Below are 19,165 nucleotides of genomic sequence, written 5' to 3' on the forward strand. Positions count from 1 at the left end.
GAAAAGACATTATTCTGAGAATAAACATCACTGTTCGAAGACACATCACTCTGCCTATTTCTGTTTTCTCTCCGGGATGGTCTTGCCTCTGTGTTGGTGGTTCCTGAAGCTCACCAATCTCCTGGCTTTGCACAATGTAATGCCAGTCAGCTGGATGAGCTGCCTGGCGGTGCAGCAGTTTAAGTCAAATTATGTGTTGTTTGCCATCCTCACACCAAGTACAGGTGCTGAGTCCAGGCTTGCTTCTATTGTTGAGGTGTGGTGGTCTTACCAGTACTTTTTACAGCCGCTGAAGCGTCACCCAGGTGGGTGCTGATCTACAGAGGAGTTGTGACTATCGAAAATGACAAGGTGCCCGATGAAGAGCTCCGGGGCCTGTCTGTCAGATGTCTTTACCTCCCTGCCTGGCTGTACCATCTATGCTCCCTCCTCTCAAGACAGAAGATAAGAAGTTGAGAAAGGTATTAAAGCTGTGGATGACCATCACCCAAGAACTACATTTGTTTTGTGAAAGTATTTTGTTTTCCTTTTTAAAAGCAACTTTGAGATTCAACATGTAATTGAAAGAGCTACCTATACAAAATAAATCTATTATTATGACAATTTATTGATTCAGAATGACCTTTTGGAATAACATACATCAAAGAACATGTCAACAGAACAATCCATGATTGGGCGGCAGCGTAGCCTAGTGGTTAGAGCGTTGGACTAGTAACCGGAAGGTTGCGAGTTCAAACCCCCGAGCTGACAAGGTACAAATCTGTCGTTCTGCCCCTGAACAGGCAGTTAACCCACTGTTCCCAGGCCGTCATTGAAAATAAGAATATGTTCTTAACTGACTTGCCTGGTTAAATAAAGGTAAAAAAAATAATAATAAATTAAATTCTCTCTCTGATGTCAAAAAGCATACTCGAGTGATATCCACGTGAAACATTTGAGTGATATTTGGTGCTAGTTAGACATATTTAGAAAAGGGCATAACATTTAAATTTTAATAGAATATTTATTTCAAAACTGACACATTTTAGTATTTAGTTGTAAAGAACAGCGACATACAATAATAAATATTGACATACATCATGTGTGAAATGTTATATTAAAAATGACACTGGCAAGGCAACTGCACTTTGGATTCAACTCAAGAAAATATTCTGTAAACGGTAACAGAGGACATATGAAGAAAATACTTGAATTTTAGTGAAACTGTCTTGAGGGGCAATCTGTGAAGACAAGAACATAGCTAACAATGTAGAGAGAAGATTGTCTTTTGCAATCATGAGAGACTAACCTCACTCATTTCATCAACATTAAAAAGGCCATGCTAAATACTAAATCACTAAATACAGTGAACAGTACTACAGGCTGGGAATAGCAGCTCATCATTAGACAGCAGACGACTAGATTATTTCCATAGATAGCGCCACCTAGTGGAAACTACCTGCTCTGATCAACATTGCCCATTTACAAATACCAAATGGTCAATGCCATTTTAAACACTTGGTTACACTGAAACATCCTTCAAATAAATCAAAATCTGTAAAAAATAAAATAAAAACAAGACTCAACATACATTTTTTGCTTAAGGAGCAACTGGAACTTTGGCATTATCATCAGTGTTAAGACAGAACTTTGTAGCAATATCGTGGACAGTGACAGCATTTCATTTCCTGATGAAGTCAAATTGAGAAAGAAGTATCAAGGTTCATCATCAATACAAATAAACAACCACAACAACCAATAAATTGCTCTACAATACCAAAATATATAGTTTTAAATCTCATAATTACCTGTATTTTTTGATCATGTGTAAATAGGGGTATTACATTCATTGCCAACTCTTCAAGAGACACCACTGGAGTACTTTCCAAATGCCACCCTATTTCCTATATAGTGCATTGCTTTTGAACAGAGCCCTGGTCAAAAATAATAGGGATCCATCTGGGAAGCAGCCCTGGTGTTTAAAATACAGTCAGGCCAGTCCATGCCTTGATCAGTGCATTCCATAATGGCCCGATCACTATGCAATACGTCAGCGTAGACAACATCCGGTGTATATTATCCCGTTCCCTTACAGCAGTGTTTCCCAGCTCCAGTCCTCCAGTAACTCCAAAAGCACACATTTTTGCTGTAGTCCATTACAAACTCACCTGATTCAACTGATTGAGGGCTTGATGATTAGTTGACAAGTTGAATCAGGTGTGCTTGTTCAGGGCAAAAACAGAAATGTGTGCCATTAGGGGTACTGGAGGACTGAGGTTCTGAAACACTACTCTAAACATCCACCACCAGCTCTAGTCACTAGCTAGTGCATAGGCTAACAGTTCACTGTGTGAAACTGTACAGAGGAAATGACTCAACAGCAAGCCAATAGGCCTGTCACAGCAAGTACCTGGGATCATTTAACGACACACATATGGCTCAGTTCTGACTCATACTGAACATCTCATCCAAGTATTTTTGTATTTTCCCCATAACTCCGTAGAAGCAGGCATACATTCACAATTAATTTTCTGCATATTCATAATAACCATTTTCAATGGCTTTTGAAATAATATTTTCTGCTGATAACCTTTGGCCAAAATAAAGTAACGCTTTGATTAGGTCATTCATGTCAGCGTCCATGCCCACCTTCTCCAACCATACTTTCAACAGTTCATAGACTCGATCTTCAGGATGAAGGTGCGCAGAGCTTTTTATAGCATTGTCAGTGAGTCCGATGTGCCTGAAGAATCTGTTATGGTAGTGAACATCCAGCTCTTCAAAAAGTTCAAAACTTTTCTTCAAGGACTCATCACCTGAAAACAAAAAGGCATGTCAAAGCCCACCATTCAATAGTGTATTATCATCTTAGGATAAATCTTATTTTATGTTATTAACTAGTCTAAAACCATAAAATATAGAGGGTATACTCTCACCATTCAAAGGAACCAGTTTTATGAGGACATTTTCCTAAAATAAATACAAATAAAGAAACATGGTCAGTTATGAATCCTAAAACAGAAGTCTGGCTCCTTAATTAGGCCTGTGCACTAGCTCTGAAGTTAACTCTTAGAGGGTCATGCAGGAGGGTAGGTGAAAGACCTCTACAACAGCTCTGGGCTTCTTGTCTCTGCCCTTAGTCCCTTCCTTGACCCTGCATGTGAATCTATAAATCACATTTACAATGCCTTCAGAAAGTATTGACACCCCTTGACATTTTCTACATTTGGTTGTGTTACAGCCTGAATTGAAAATGGATTAAACTTTGTCACTGGCCAAAACAAAATACTTCCCACATTATAGGGTGTTTCAAAACATGTTTTGTGCAAATTAATTAAAAAAAGAAAATCTGAAAGCATTCAACCCCTTTGCAAGCCTAAATAAGTTCAGAAATAAAAATGTGCTCAACTCACATAATAAGTCGCATGGACTTACTCCATGTGCAATCAAAGTGTTTAACATGATTTTTGAATGACTACCTTACCTCTATACCCCACACATACAGATAATTGTAAGGTCCCTCTGTCGAGCAGTGAATTTCAAACACAGATTCAACCACAAAGACCAGGGAGGTTTTCCAATGCTTCGCAAAGGGCACCTATTGCTAGTTAGGTAAATAATAAAAGCAAAAAAGCAAACACTGAATATCCCTTTGAAGATGGTGGAGTTATTCATTACACTTTGGATGGTGTATCAAGACACCCAGTCACTACAAAGATACAGGTGTCCTTTCTAACTCAGCTTGAACTATTGTGAAAATAATAATGTGCAAATATTGGAAAATCCAGGTGTGGAAATATCTTAGAGACTTACAGCTGTAGTCGGACTCAGGGGTGTCTCATGTAAATGAGATATGTCTGTATTTCATTTTTTATAAATTAGCAAACATTTCTAAAAACATGTTTTCACTTTGTCATTATGGGGTATTGTGTGTAGCTGGATGAGAGAGAAAAATGGATTTAATCCATTTAGAATTCAGGCTGTAACACAACAAAATGTGGAATAAGTCAAAGGGTCTGAATACTTTCTGAAGGCACTGTTTGTGCTTGGGCATTAGCAATAGTTCAGCAAATCTTCAAAAACATGTCTAAAAATGCACACTAGAAAAGACTGGTGACCGACCTAGTAAGTCTTCGTCAAGATGGTGCAAGGGGAGTAGCACTACTTCAAAATGGGTGGTTAAGTGTCCATTTGACCGTAAGATTAATTATTAAGGGTGTGTACTAATGCTATCATACATCAGACAACTGTGGCTTTCAACAAACAGTAAGTTAATGGAGCAGAGAATAGAAAGTAAGACCAGATCCAGAATAGGATGAGTACTAAATTAACTATAAGGATGGAGTTAGAAAAGAGTTTGGGGGAAGACAGGGGAAGGTAAGTTAGCCTGAGCATGACCAGAGCAGCTGCTCTCACCCCAGCAGAAGAGCCAGGCTGCCTCTTGGCCGAAGGGCTGGGAAGCGGGGAGGATCTGGGGAGGGGGGCTGAGGGTAGTGCAGACAGACTGGACTGGGAGGAGTTGGTGGTGTTGGGGAGACTGTCACCCAGTCCATTGTCCTCATCCTCTGAGGCTTTGGCACCCACCGCCTGGGTCTGCTCCAGCAAGGGATAGAGCTGTGTGTCATCCAGCACAGCATTCTGGTTGTTCTGCCTCTCCTCAATTGACCTGTTATTTTGATCATCCTGCAAAATATGAAAAATTATGTTGTCTAATGAGGAACATTTTTTGCTGTTCGTTTTTGGTCCGTTTGCCATGTTCTCACAAAATGTGTGTAATTTTATCAGCTCATCTCTCAGTAATTTTATCAGAATTAATCAAATTCGATATGCAGTGCTGATTGAGTGACACTGTGAATGTGAAAATAACATTTGAATGAGTGACTGACGCACCACCACAACTTTTAGCGTCCCACTGGTATTATTCTGGGTGTCTGGAACAGAGGAAAAGTGACTCAGACACGGCACTTTACATTCAGATACAATATTGACTGTTCTGTTGACAGCCTTAAGACGCAGTGAGCTTCAAAGCTTTGAGGCTGTGTCCTCTGGATGGCACCCCATTCTCTTTATAGTGCACTACTTTTGACCAGGGCATATAGGGCTCTGGCCAAAAGTAGTACACTATATATGGAATAGGGTGCTATTTGGAACACAACCTGAGCCTTCACTATTGAAAACAAAGGTATTTATTTTATATAAAATGACCTTACCTGTCCTTTTAAAGAGCTTTCGCCTCATCCAATAGACACCGGCAAGTGCAGCAGTGATACCCAGTACTGCCACCACGATCACAACTACTGTTTCCATAGAGAAAATTGTCACAACCACATCCCTCTGCTGTTTTCCAAATTAGCAGTTTGCTGTTTGAATCCCAGATTGTCCTTTTATACTCAGAAAGTCAATTATCAAATACATTCAACATTAATAATATTTACAAAAATAACGACACAACAGAGCATGCAGCAAGGTGATGTATGCTGTACCTGGGCCTGGCGTTTTACCTGAGATGGTGCTGGATGTGGGTAGTCTGGTCTCACAGACCGTGTTGGACGTAGTGGTGCAGTTCTTCACCCTCACCTCATTGTTTTTACATCTGGGAGAAGAGGAGGGTTTCAACAAAAATACATTTTAAAAATAAAAAGATATGGAATGTGTAAGGTGAACATTCTTCATTTTGTAATGTTTAATGATAATCTAATGGAAGTTAGCTTGTCAAGTATCAGTGAGTATGCTCAAATATTCTATGGACCTACCTTGAGCACTTTTTGCACACCTCACAGGCTTGGTCAGGGGCACAGAAATACCCTGGTTTACACTGGCACTCTGTGTTCTGAGTGATGGTGCATGTCTTTGTGGTTACCTGATCTGTGACAGGAACACAGAGTTTGGCATGTTGAAGACACAAAGAGCATGGCCTGCATTCAGAAAGCATCACAGAGTAGAACTCCTGATGTCGGCTCTGTTTTGTCATTCATTTTAAATGGCATAACGCCATCGTCAAATAGAATTTACCTGAGCGACACTTAGTGCACTTTAAGCACTGTGGCAGTCCGTTATCATGCTCTGTGTATGTGTCGAGGTCACAGTCCTCACATGTTCCTTTCTCCAAGGTACCCGTGCAGTACGCTTTGACATATTTACCTGAGGCCATAGAGAAACAACAGTTGTCTACCTGTACATAAAGCAGACACTTGACGGTCAACTGAATATTCATTACTGTAGCCATATAACCGGAGTCATTACAAGGTCAAACTTGCTTCAGTAGTTCCCATTATGGATTTCAGCTTGTGACTAGCTAAGTCCCAAATAGCACCCTATTCCCTATATAGTACACTACTTTAGACCAAGGCCCATAGGGCTCTGGTCGCAGGTAGTGCACTATATAAGGAATAGCATAGGGTACCATTTCGGATGCATACACTGTGGATCTCAAATCTTCATTTGTCTCACCAGCTGGGCAATTCAAACAGCAGATGTTGTCATGTGGGTACTCCAGGTTTTCCCTGCATGAGATGTCCCGCTGTTTCCTGTTCCTGACGCTGCCTCCTGTCTGTGTCAACTCAAGGCCAGATTGAGCTGCTGCCATGGGGTTGAGGGCCCAGATGAGGACAACCTTAGATAAAGATGAACAGCTTGTATTAAAAAAAACACACTGTCATCCAGTTGTCCCCTTGTTTCCTGGAGACAGCCATAGCATCTAAGCAAAGTGTAATCAAAGTGGGTTAGCAAATCTGCATTTTAGAGCTAGTTATTTATTTTCTCACAATATGGCATTATCAAATCTAACTTTTTTTGTCATATGCACAGGAAACAGTGTAGTCTCCACAGTACAATGACATTATTGACTTTACAACAAAACCGGGAATATCTCTAGGTTCCATATTAATGAGTAACCAGGGAAGGGCAAAATCACAATCCCAGAATATTTTGGAGATCATCCAAACCTTGTTAGCAAAGCAATTTCTTAGCTTTTGTACATACAGAGCTCCTTGTTCAAATGACACCATAGTTTGCAACACTTAGGACCAATATAATTTCATTCCTCATCACACCACTGACTCTCTAGCAAAACAAATACAAAGTTCAGCTGCTATGGAAGAGGGGAAGCAATAAATGGGAATTTCCATCAACGGCCATATTGGAGACGGCTCATACATTTTTTTATTTTTTTATTTACCTTTATTTAACCAGGCAAGTCAGTTAAGAACACATTCTTATTTTCAATGACGGCCTGGGAACAGTGGGTTAACTGCCTGTTCAGGGGCAGAACGACAGATTGTGTACCTTGTCAGCTCGGGGGGTTTGAACTCGCAACCTTCCGGTTACTAGTGCAACCGCTCTAACCTCTAGGCTACGCTGCCACTTAAATATTCAGACATGGTTGAATACTAATATGCCATTTAATGTGATGTGTAGAAAATGAGACATCGGCAAGTTGCCAGTCATTGAGAATATGGTTATTTTAGGCTGCATTTAAAAGCACCCCAATCCTGATCTCTTGCTATTAATTGGGAAGAGATCAGAATTGGGATGCCTCTATATGCAGCCTCTTACACAGTGAACATGGAAGATATGTTAAACCCTTTCTTTCTTATCCCTGTCACTTCAACTATAAGTGAAGCAAGCCTAATGATTAGTAATTTCTGTAGTTACACAAACATGATTTTGAAACTGTTCCAATGGGTTCAAATTAATCTCCAAGCAGACACATGCTGAATTAATAAGATCACTGACAAATAATGTTGCCAGTGTAAATATGAGGTAGAAATGTTCTACAGCCTAGGTCTTCATATGGCTGAACTAGGCCTGTGTGTGTACTGTATTTATCAGCTAAAGACAAATAAGGACGGTGTTTGCAATTTCCCCATTAATCCCTTTGGAACTGCCGCTGAGTCACAAGATACATGGGCACACCCAATTTAGTAACTTGTATTCACCTGTACATTACAGTGGAGTATGTCCAAATATGGCCTTCCTACAAACCTGCTGAACAAATTAAAACCCAAGCACATTCCAGACAAGATGCTACGTGACAGCTAGACAGAATAATAAACTGGATGATTCGAACCCTGAATCCTGATTGGCCGACAGCCGTGGTATATCAGACCGCATACCATGGGTATGACAAAACATGTACATACTTCTCTAATTACGTTGGTAACCAGTTTATAATAGCAATAAGGCACCTCAATGGTTTGTGATGTATGGCCAATATACCACAGCTAAGGGCTATATCCAGGCACTCAGCTTTGCATCGTACGTAAGAAGAGCCCTTAGCCGTGTTATATTAGCCATATACAGATGAAGTCGGAAGTTTACATACACTTAGGTTGGAGTCATTAAAACTTGTTTTTCAACCAAACCATACATTTTGTTAACAAACTATAGTTTTGGCAAGTTGATTATGACATCTACTTTGTGCATGACACAATACATTTTTCCAACAATTGTTTAGAGACAGATTAATTCACTTAATCACAATTCCAGTGGGTCAGAAGTTTACATACACAGCTTGGAAAATTCCAGAAAATTATGTCATGGCTTAAGAAGCTTCTGATAGGCTAATTGACATCATTTGAATCAATTGAAGGTGTACCTGTGGTAGTATTTCAATGCCTAACTTCAAACTCAGTGCCTCTTTGCTTGACATCATGGGAAAATCAAAACAAATCAGCTAAGACCTCAGAAAAAACATTGTAGACCTCCACAAGTCTGGTTCATCCTTGGGAGCAAATCCAAATGCCTGAAGGTACCACGTTCATCTGTACAAACAATAGTACGTAAGAATTTAACACCATGGGACCACACAGCCGTCATACCGCTCAGGAAGGAGACTCATTCTGTGTCTTAGAGATGAACGTGCTGTGGTGCAAAAAGTGCAAATCAATCCCAGAACAACAGCAAAGGACCTTGTGAAGATGCTGTAGGAATCAGGTACAAAAGTATCTATAGCCATAGTAAAACGAGTTCTAGTTTGCAATTGCACATGGGGACAAAGATCATACTTTTTGAAGAAATGTCCTCTGGTCTGATGAAACAAAAATAGAACTGTTTGGCCATAATGACCATCGTTATGTTCGGAGGAAAAAGGGGGAAGCTTGCAAGCCGAAGAACACCATCCCAACCATGAAGCATGGGGGTGGCAGCATCATGTTGTGGGGGTGCTTTGCTGCAGGAGGGACTGGTGCACTTCACAAAATTGATGGCATCATAAGGAAAGAAAATGATGTGGATATATAGAAGCAACATCTCAAGACATCAGTCAGGAAGTTAAAGCTTGGTTGCAAATGGGTCTTTCAAATGGACAATTGAGTGTATGTACACTTTTGAACCACTGGGAATGTGATGAAAGAAATAAAAACTGAAATACATAATTCTCTCTAATATTATTCTGACATTTCACATTCTTAAATAAAGTGGTGATCCTAACGGACCTAAAACAGGGAATTTTTACTAGGATTAAATGTCAGGAATTGTGAAAAACTGAGTTTAACCTCTTGGGTAGGGGGCAGTATTTTCACGTCCGGATGAAAATCGTGCCCAAAGTAAACTGCCTGTTACTCAGACCCAGAAGCTAAGATATGCAGATAATGGTAGATTTGGATAGAAAACACTAAAGTTTCTAAAACTGTTAAAATTATGTCTATGAGTATAACAGAACTGATATGACAGGTGAAACCCAGAGGACAGCCCCCCCTCCCCCCCCAACACGGGTTTCAATGGCTGTCACTTTTATTATAAGGCAAAATTCTCCCAGATTGCAGTTCCTCGGGCTTCCACTAGATGTCAACAGTCTTTAGAAAGAGTTTCATGCTGGTTTTTGGAAAAATGAGCCAGAAATTGTAGTTTTTCTAGGTGGCTCTCATTTTGGCTGTAGTGTTTCCAAGCGAGTGGAAGAAGACAATAACGAGTCGTAAATTTTGTTTATTTACGTATTAGGGTACCTAAGGTTTGATTATAAACGTTGTTTGACTTGTTTGGAAAAGTTTATTAGTAACGTTTGGGATTAATTTTGTATGCATTTTGATGGAGCGAAACTGGGTGGACTATTGACGGAAGCGCGCCAGCTAAAATTAGTTTTTATGGATATAAAGGACATTATCGAACAAAATGACAATTTGTGATGTATCTGGGACCTTTTGGAGTGCCAGCAGAAGAAGATCATCAAAGGTAAGGCATTTATTATAATCGCCATTTCTGACTTGTGGTGCACCTGCCTGGTTGAAATATGTTTTTCATGCTTTTGTATGCGGGGCGCTGTCTTCAGATAATCGCATGGTGTGCTTTCGCCGTAAAGATTTTTTGAAATCTGATCCAGCGACTGGATTAAAGAAGTTAAGCTTTATTTTGATGTATTATACTTTTGATTTTATGCATATGAATATTTATAATTCTGTAGTTTGAATTTTGAGCACTGCAATTTCACCGGTTGGCGGCCAGGTGGGACATAAGTTAAATGTATTTGGCTAAAGTGTATGTAAACTTCCGACTTCAACTGTATATGAATGTCAGCATGTATTCTTTCTGTATATAATAGCATCCTGTCAGGCTGTATCACCGCCCGCAACTGCAGTGGTCTCCAGAGGGTGGTGCGGTCTGCCACGGCCTGTTCACCCCGCTATCATCCAGAAGGCGAGGTCAGTAGAGGTGCATGAAAGCTGGGACCGAGATACTGAAAAACAACTTCTCTCAAGGCTATCAGACTGTTAAATAGCCATCACTAGCCGGCTTCCACCCGGTTATGCAACCCTGCGACTGCCCTATATACATAGACTTGGATTCACTGGCCACTTTAATAATGGAACACTAGTCACTTTAATAATGTTTACATAATGCTTTAGTCATCTCATATGTATATACTGTATTCTATTCTATGTTAGTCAATACCACTGACATTGCTCGATCTAATATTTATAATTTCCATTCTTTTACTTTTAGATTTGTGTATTGTTGTGAATTGTTAGATATTACTGCACTGTTGGAGTTAGGAACACAAGCATTTCACTACACCACCAATAACATCCGCTAAATATGTGCATGTGACCACTAAACTTTGATTTGATGATTCTGCCAGTGTCTTTGTGCAAAGATGAGGGTCGCTAGACTTCAATGTTCATAGTATTGACGTCAGACGGAAGAACAGAGGACACAGATGATTATTGTATCGTGTGAAACTTTCAGACTTTCTGATGTTGTGGGATTCTCTCTGGTGTTTACAGAACATTGGTGCTGTGAGATTAGGATATCAGGACCTGCTTAGACAAAACAATTGTAGCAGTAGAACAAAGGATTCCAATGTAAGAGAAGAAAATGAGCTGTTATTGACAGAGAGGTTTGGAACAGTCCTTTTTATTTTATTAACTCAATTTACCGCCTGGTGACGGCACCATGGAAGGCCAAAACTCCATCCCACCAAAACAGGCTGAAATTTCAGGCAGTCTATTCAAACAGCTCTTAAACTAAAAGGGCATTATCATAATTTTCACAATATTATTCCAACCTCATATAGTACAGCATACAATATTTGACGGTATGATGGTATTTGACGATATTTTATGTTTTTGGATAATAAAAGTTCTAAATATGCTTTATGAGAAGTTCATGACCATAGGGTGGCAACACAAATTACAAGTGATTTCAAAATGGGGCTTTCTCCATCTATACTGTTCAATCCAACTTCAAACAAAGATCATTTTCATAATTTTAATCAATTTCTGCACTTTTATTAGAAATGTCCACACTGTGCCACGCAGCATGACATGGGCAAAAAAAATCTAAGCCCATATAATTGGTGAACTGTTGGAATCACGGAAAATATTGATTATTCTTATTCTATAGTTGGAATATAGTGGGCTGCAACTTGAATATATTGTTGTTTGACATGATAATGAATGAATAAGCCAGGGAGGAATTATTGACAGGGTTGGTCAGTGTTTCCAGGAGACCATAATTAGATGTTACCCTTTCCATGATCCTTGTGAAAGCTATGATCCCTTATTGATGTCACTTTTTGAATCCACTTAAAACCAGTGTAGATGAAGGGGAGGACACAGGTTGAAGAAGGATTTCTAAGGCTTGAGACATTGATTGTGTATGTGTACCATTCAGAGGGTGAATGGGCAAGACAAAATATGTAAGTGCCTTTGAACAGTGTAGTAGGTGCCAGGCTCACCGGTTTGAGTATGTAAAGAACTGCAATGCTGCTGGGTTTTTCATACTCAACAGTGACCCGTGTGTATCAAGAATGGTCCACCACCCATGTCCCTGTGAATTGAGGCTGTTCTGAGGGCAACTCAGTATTAAGAAGGTGTAACTCATGTTTGGTATACTCAGTGTATATAAAACACAGGAAATTACGTTTTGACTCCCCTGGGGCTTTAAGCCATAAGGTTTATTTATTTTAAATGTAGTTCTATCCTTGTGATGCAGGCCCACTTCTACATTCATGTTGTGTATTATCTAACATTCGATCTGGTTGGATCCGAGGAAGAGGAAAGGGGATACCTACTCAGTTGCACAACTGAATGCATTCAAACAAAATACAGCTATTTTCTTTCATTTTGCAGTTGCTTCTGCTTTAGCCGCTAATAAAATACAAAAACTATACAGGCCTACTTTTGAGAAGGCACTGAGGCTAATAAACAAGTATTATTGAGTACAACCTCAACTGATTTAAATCCTTCATAAATTAGTAAATAGGATCAGTGACAAACAATGTCATATATTAGAAACATTCTCCTGCCATGAAAGCTTAATAACTTGACCCACATTTGTGATAATAACACATGTGGTAGTGTCAGAGATATACAACCTCCTACAGCACAATATAACAACTGATGCAAACATCTTGAACTTTAAACACATTTGCTTGAGTTGTACCCCAGAGGCTGTATACAGTGCATTCGGAAAGTATTCAGATCCCTTACCTTTTTCCACATTGTTACATTGCAGCCCGATTCTAAAATGTATTAATTTGTCCCCCCTTCAATCTACACTACAGCCTGATTCTAAAATGTATTAATTTTAATCTACACAATACCCTATAATGACATAGCAACAACAGGTTTGTAGAAGTTTTAGCAAAATTAAACCCTGGAAATATCACATTTAAATAAGTATCTAGACCCTTTATTCAGTACTTTAGGGCACCTTTGGCAGCAATTACAGTCTCAAGTCTTCTTGGGTATGACGCTACAAGCTTGGCACACCTGTATTTGGGAATTTCTCCCAATCTTTTCTGCAGATCCTCTCAAGCGCTGTCAGGTTGATTGGGGAGCGCCGCTGCACAGCTATTTTCAGGTCTTTCCAGAGATGTTCCATAGGGTTCAAATCCGGGCTCTTGCTGGACCACTCAAGGACATTCAGAGACTTGTCCCGAAACCACTCCTGCGTTGTCTTGGCTGTGTGGTTAGGGTCGTTGTCTTGTTGGAAAGTGAACCGTCGCCCTGGTTGACTCAAATGAAGTTGTAGAAACATCAAGGATGACCAATGGAAACAGGATGCACCTGAGCTCAATTTCAAGTCCCATATCAAAATGTCTCAATATTTATGTAAATAAGATATTTCTGTCTTTTATTTTTAATACATCTGGCAAACATTTCTCAAAATCTGTTTTCACTTTGTCATTATGGGGTATTGTGTGTAGATTGATGAGAAAAAGGATAAAATATGAACGGAGCAAAGTGAAGACAGAATTTTGATCACAACCTGCTCCAGAGCGGACAACGGCCCTAAGCACACAGCCAAGACAACGGCCCTAAGCACACAGCCAAGACAACGGCCCAAAACACACAGCCAAAACAACGGCCCAAAACACACAGCCAAAACAACGGCCCAAAACACACAGCCAAGACAACGGCCCTAAGCACACAGCCAAGACAACGGCCCTAAGCACACAGCCAAGACAACGGCCCTAAGCACACAGCCAAGACAACGGCCCAAAACACACAGCCAAAACAACGGCCCAAAACACACAGCCAAGACAGCGGCCCTAAGCACACAGCCAAGACAATGGCCCTAAGCACACAGCCAAGACAACGGCCCAAAACACACAGCCAAAACAACGGCCCAAAACACACAGCCAAGACAGCGGCCCTAACCACACAGCCAAGACAGCGGCCCTAACCACACAGACAAGACAGCGGCCCTAACCACACATCCAAGACAACAGCCCTAAGCACACAGCCAAGACAGCGGCCCTAAGCACACAGCGGACCTAAGCACACAGCCAAGACAACGGCCCTAAGCACACAACGGCCCTAAGCACACAGCGGCCCTAAGCACACAGCCAAGACAACGGCCCTAAGCACACAGCCAAGACAACGGCCCTAAGCACACAGCCAAGACAACGGCCCAAAACACACAGCCAAGACAGCGGCCCTAACCACACAGCCAAGACAGCGGCCCTAACCACACAGCCAAGACAGCGGCCCTAACCACACAGACAAGACAGCGGCCCTAACCACACATCCAAGACAACGGCCCTAACCACACATCCAAGACAACGGCCCTAACCACACATCCAAGACAACGGCCCTAAGCACACAGCCAAGACAACGACCCTGGGCACACAGCCAAGACAACGGCCCTAAGCACACATCCAAGACAACGGCCCTAAGCACACAGCCAAGACAACGGCCCTAAGCACACAGCCAAGACAACGGCCCTAACCACACAGACAAGACAGCGGCCCTAACCACACATCCAAGACAACGGCCCTAAGCACACAGCCAAGACAACGACCTAACCACACATCCAAGACAACGGCCCTAAGCACACAGCCAAGACAACGGCCCTAAGCACACAGCCAAGACAACGGCCCTAAGCACACAGCCAAGACAACGGCCCTAACCACACATCCAAGACAACGGCCCTAAGCACACAGCCAAGACAACGACCCTGGGCACACAGCCAAGACAACGGCCCTAAGCACACAGCCAAGAGAACGGCCCTAAGCACACAGCCAAGACAACGGCCCTAAGCACACAGCCAAGACAACGGCCTCTATGCACACAGCCAAGACAACGGCCCTAAGCACACAGCCAAGACAACGGCCCTAAGCACACAGCCAAGACAACGGCCTCTATGCACACAGCCAAGACAACGGCCCTAAGCACACAGCCAAGACAACGGCCCTAAGCACACAGCCAAGACAACGGCCCTAAGCACACAGCCAAGACAACGGCCCTAGGCACACAGCCAAGACAACGGCCCTAAGCACACAGCCAAGAGAACGGCCCTAAGCACACAGCCAAGACAACGGCCCTAAGCACACAGCCAAGACAACGGCCTCTATGCACACAGCCAAGACAACGGCCCTAAGCACACAGCCAAGACAACGGCCCTAAGCACACAGCCAAGACAACGGCCCTAAGCACACAGCCAAGACAACGGCCCTAAGCACACAGCCAAGACAACAGCCCTAAGTACACAGCCAAGACAACGACCCTGGGCACACAGCCAAGACAATGACCCTAAGCACACAGCCAAGACAACGGCTCTAAGCACACAGCCAAGACAACGAAGGAGCGGCTTCGTGACAAGTCTCTCAAAGTCCTTGAGTGCCCCAGCCAGAGCCCGGACTTGAACCTGATCTAACATCTCTGAAGAGACCTGAAAATAGATGTGCAGCGACGCTCCCCATCCAACCTGACAGAGCTTGAGACGATCTGCAGAGAAGAATGGGGGAAAACTCCCCAGGTGTGCCAAGCTTGTAGCGCCATACCCAAGAAGACTTAAGGCTGTAATCACTACCAAAGGTGCCCCAACAAAGTACTGAATAAAGGGTCTGAATACTTATGTAAATGTGATATTTCTATAAAAAAAGTGTAATCAATAAGCAAAAATGTCTAAATACCATTTTTTTGCTTTGTCATTATGGGGTATTGTATGTAGGTTGATGAAGGGAAAATAACAATTGGATCAATTTTAGAAAAAGGCTGTAGCGTAACAAAATGTGGAAAAAGTCAAGGGGTCTGAATACTTTTCAAATGCACTGAACATCAACCTTCTCAGAGTGGGAGTGCTAATCTAAAAACAGTTTAGCCTTTTAAGATCTTAATGAATAAGATCGCATGGATAGGGGGAGTTCACCATTCCTGCTCTGAGATGCTTGATAACTAGTCTCCCTAGGCCGATGGGAAGTCTGTGATTTCCGTGACTTGATGATAGCTGTGGCCACAGAGCTGGACCTGTGCCCCTTTAGTAGGTAATCAGATTCATCACTTTTCACAAGTAGATCATAATGGTTAGTTATTTTACACAGAACACAAGATGACATGTTTCCCCCTAGTAGATATTCTACAACCTTGTTCCCTGTAAAAAGATATCCTTTAATTTCAACTCTAATTAACTGGTATGTTGTTTCCATTTTTCAACAGGTGCACACCTGGGAAATAAAATATAGGCATAGACTACCGTATGGAGCAGCCACCTCATTGTAATATATAACATTTTAAGCACGAGGTACACAAACTGCACAACTTTAAGGGCATATCAGAGAGTATGTACAGCAGTGTTCTAGAATATTGGACCGTCAGCATTTATACTTGTCTAATTTCTGGAGATGCGTTCAGAAATCTACATTTTCAAAATGCAGATCATTAACAAAAATAAAAAACTTTTAAACCATTTCATGTGTTTTATATTGCTTGCAATGAAATAAAGCTACTTTTGCTAAAACTATGCATGGTCATCATATTTATCATGTTTATCATAGAAAGAGTGTAGCCAGCTACATTTCCTAATGTTTTGCATGAAGTTAATCTTGCATTTTACCTGAGAAAAGTACTGGAGAAAAGTACACTGAACAAAAATATAAATGCAACATGCAATAATTTCCAAGATTTTACTGAGTTACAGTTCATATAAGGAAATCAGTCCATTGAAATAAATATATTAGGCCCTAATCTATGGATTTCACATGACTGGGCAGGGGTGCAGCCATGGGTGGGCTTTGGAAGGCATATGTCCACCCACTGGGGAGCCAGGCCAAGCCGAATGACTTTTTCCCAAAAAATGGCTTTATTACAGACACAAATACTCCTCAGACGATCCCATAGGTGAAGAAGCCAGATGTGCAGGTCCTAGGCTGACATGGTTACACGCGATATGCGGTTGAGGCCAGTTGAACACACTGCCAAATTCTCTAAAATAACATTATGGTACAGAAATTAACATTCGATTCTCTGGCAACAGCTCTGGTGGACATTCCTACGATGCTCACTAACAGGGATGTAAACAAAATTCTGCAAAAAAAATGTAAGAGAAATAAGCTTTTTGTGCATATGAAACATTTCTGAGGTCTTATTTCAGCTCATGAAACCAAAACTTTACATGTGGAGTTTATATTTTTGTTCAGAGTAACTGCACATCAGTCTGAGCGCTGTCTGCTAATAGAATGCCTGTTTATGTATCCTCATCTAAGTGGAGAAGTGCAACTGAAGCACATAATATGTCTGATGCCAAGCAGAAATGACAATAAGAATTTTAGATCTGCATTTACAAAACGCAGCAAGACATTTCTTATATATAAAAATCTCCGTGTGAACTGTCAAGACACCTAAATGAATAGCGGAAATGTCTGCCACCTGGATACCTGTTGGTTGGGAGTTGTGGATTCTGGATGTGTGACCCCCGTGTATGGTGGTCACAGAGCCGAGTGCCTGTCACAACTATCGCATCTCAGCGACGATGATTTACTCGATATTTCACAATGGGACGCCGGACTAAGCATGCGGCTCTGAGACCAAAATTCCCAACCAACGCGTCCTCTATTCATTTGAATGTGTTGACAGTTGGAGAAATTGCTTGAGCTGCGCTGAGAATTAAACACTGCTGTGCATATGTGTACACGTTTGGTACTATGATAGGCCCTTCAGTCAAGCAGTAGGCTACACCGGCTTCAACCGGCGCCACACAAAAATGTCACACCTTTATGAGGCCCTTGGCATGTTTACGCGACATTCTTTCTGCCCGACCACATGGCGCATCGATTCTGAAGATTTATTTTCATCTTAGAATATATTTGGATCGAAATTAGGGCAACATGCTACGTGCAGTGTGTGAACAATGTTCCCAGTCAATTTGATCCCACCGACCGACACAAGTGTCGCGTGAAGAAAAAAAAAGAAGAAACTTACCATCAAATGTATATAGCTCATACTCAAAAGTGGCGTTGAGAGAACCATTATCCGATTATACTCAACAGTGGTGTACACATCCCAGTTGAGAGAACCAGCACCAGATATTATACTTTTTTTTCTCGCGGAGCAAAAGTTTAGCCAACTCTCCTCATGAGAGAACTTTCCAGATGACGATTGCGCAGTCTCCGTCACGCCCCTTTAGTCAATAGATTATCTAGGTAAATCCCAATTTAACCTTGTCCTCTATCCTAGACACTGTTTTTGTCTATAGAAATGTCTAAAATAAAGTGTAAATAGGCCTCGATGCCTAATACTTGTTCCATTATTATTATTATCATCCACAGAATTAAAGGATGCTTTTTGGGATAACTTGATACATGTTTAATTACAGTATAAATGCAAATATAAAACATAATATGGATTGAGTTATTGAATATGTCTTATTCCATATATCATACACTGGAGTTAAAGAGTATATATAAACCATTAAAAATGCGGTTTTAGTTGGGGAAAACCCACTTTGTAAAATGTATAGGATTACAAGGCACACAACATTATCAATGTGGAAAACGCTCTTTCTGTGTGTGTCAGTTTGACATTATCTTTACAACAGTTGTCTGCTCTGTTGAGATACAGTATCTCTAGTCTCTCACGCAGACACGGCCATATAGTCACAGGAAGGGGAGGGTTAAACGGACTCATTTGCTCAGAAAGAGAGGAATTTCATACTCACATAAGAGTGTTGGGGCTCATGAACAAGTACAACTAACAGTGAACTGTGAAACTACACTAACCTGTTCAACCTCGTCTACTGATATAATTATGTGTGGATGGTTTAGATCACATTTAAGTATATTTTTGACCTATTTAGTTCATATATCAAATTCAATATTAATATTTACAATGAAAGTTAAAAATAATAATACAGGATGGATAGGTGCATCAAACGCTCTGCCGCAGGTGTCATACCTATAGTAGCCTATACTGTCTGAATCCAACACAGCCACACATTGTACAGAACATTTTTAGTTTTGCTGATATTT

At 41.1% G+C, this 19,165-nt stretch overlaps 1 protein-coding gene across 8 annotated transcripts; it reads right to left on the bottom strand.

The window, feature by feature from the left end:
• Positions 1-978: 978 nt before the first annotated feature.
• LOC118358506 (tumor necrosis factor receptor superfamily member 10B-like) lies at positions 979-18,324 on the bottom strand. 8 transcript variants are annotated; one of them, XR_004820471.2, is made up of 12 exons: positions 18,120-18,321; positions 6,430-6,592; positions 5,992-6,120; positions 5,733-5,844; positions 5,463-5,572; positions 5,190-5,276; positions 4,870-4,910; positions 4,396-4,662; positions 2,916-2,949; positions 1,788-2,795; positions 1,571-1,667; positions 979-1,220 (listed from the first exon to the last, which is right to left on the bottom strand). XR_004820471.2 is itself a non-coding variant. In XM_035736416.2 (10 exons), exons 1-10 carry the CDS (start codon positions 18,165-18,167, stop codon positions 2,503-2,505), a joined length of 1,116 nt encoding a protein of 371 aa, XP_035592309.1. In that variant the 5' UTR covers positions 18,168-18,324; the 3' UTR covers positions 979-2,502. The 8 variants fall into 8 exon arrangements, 5 of the variants coding, with proteins under 5 accessions (XP_035592309.1, XP_035592308.1, XP_035592307.1 ...); XR_004820469.2 differs by having other exon boundaries at positions 979-1,667; XR_004820470.2 differs by having other exon boundaries at positions 1,571-2,795.
• Positions 18,325-19,165: the final 841 nt, after the last annotated feature.

The sequence above is a fragment of the Oncorhynchus keta genome, chromosome 25 (genome assembly GCF_023373465.1).
Source record: "Oncorhynchus keta strain PuntledgeMale-10-30-2019 chromosome 25, Oket_V2, whole genome shotgun sequence".
Classification (NCBI taxonomy): Eukaryota; Metazoa; Chordata; class Actinopteri; order Salmoniformes; family Salmonidae; genus Oncorhynchus; species Oncorhynchus keta.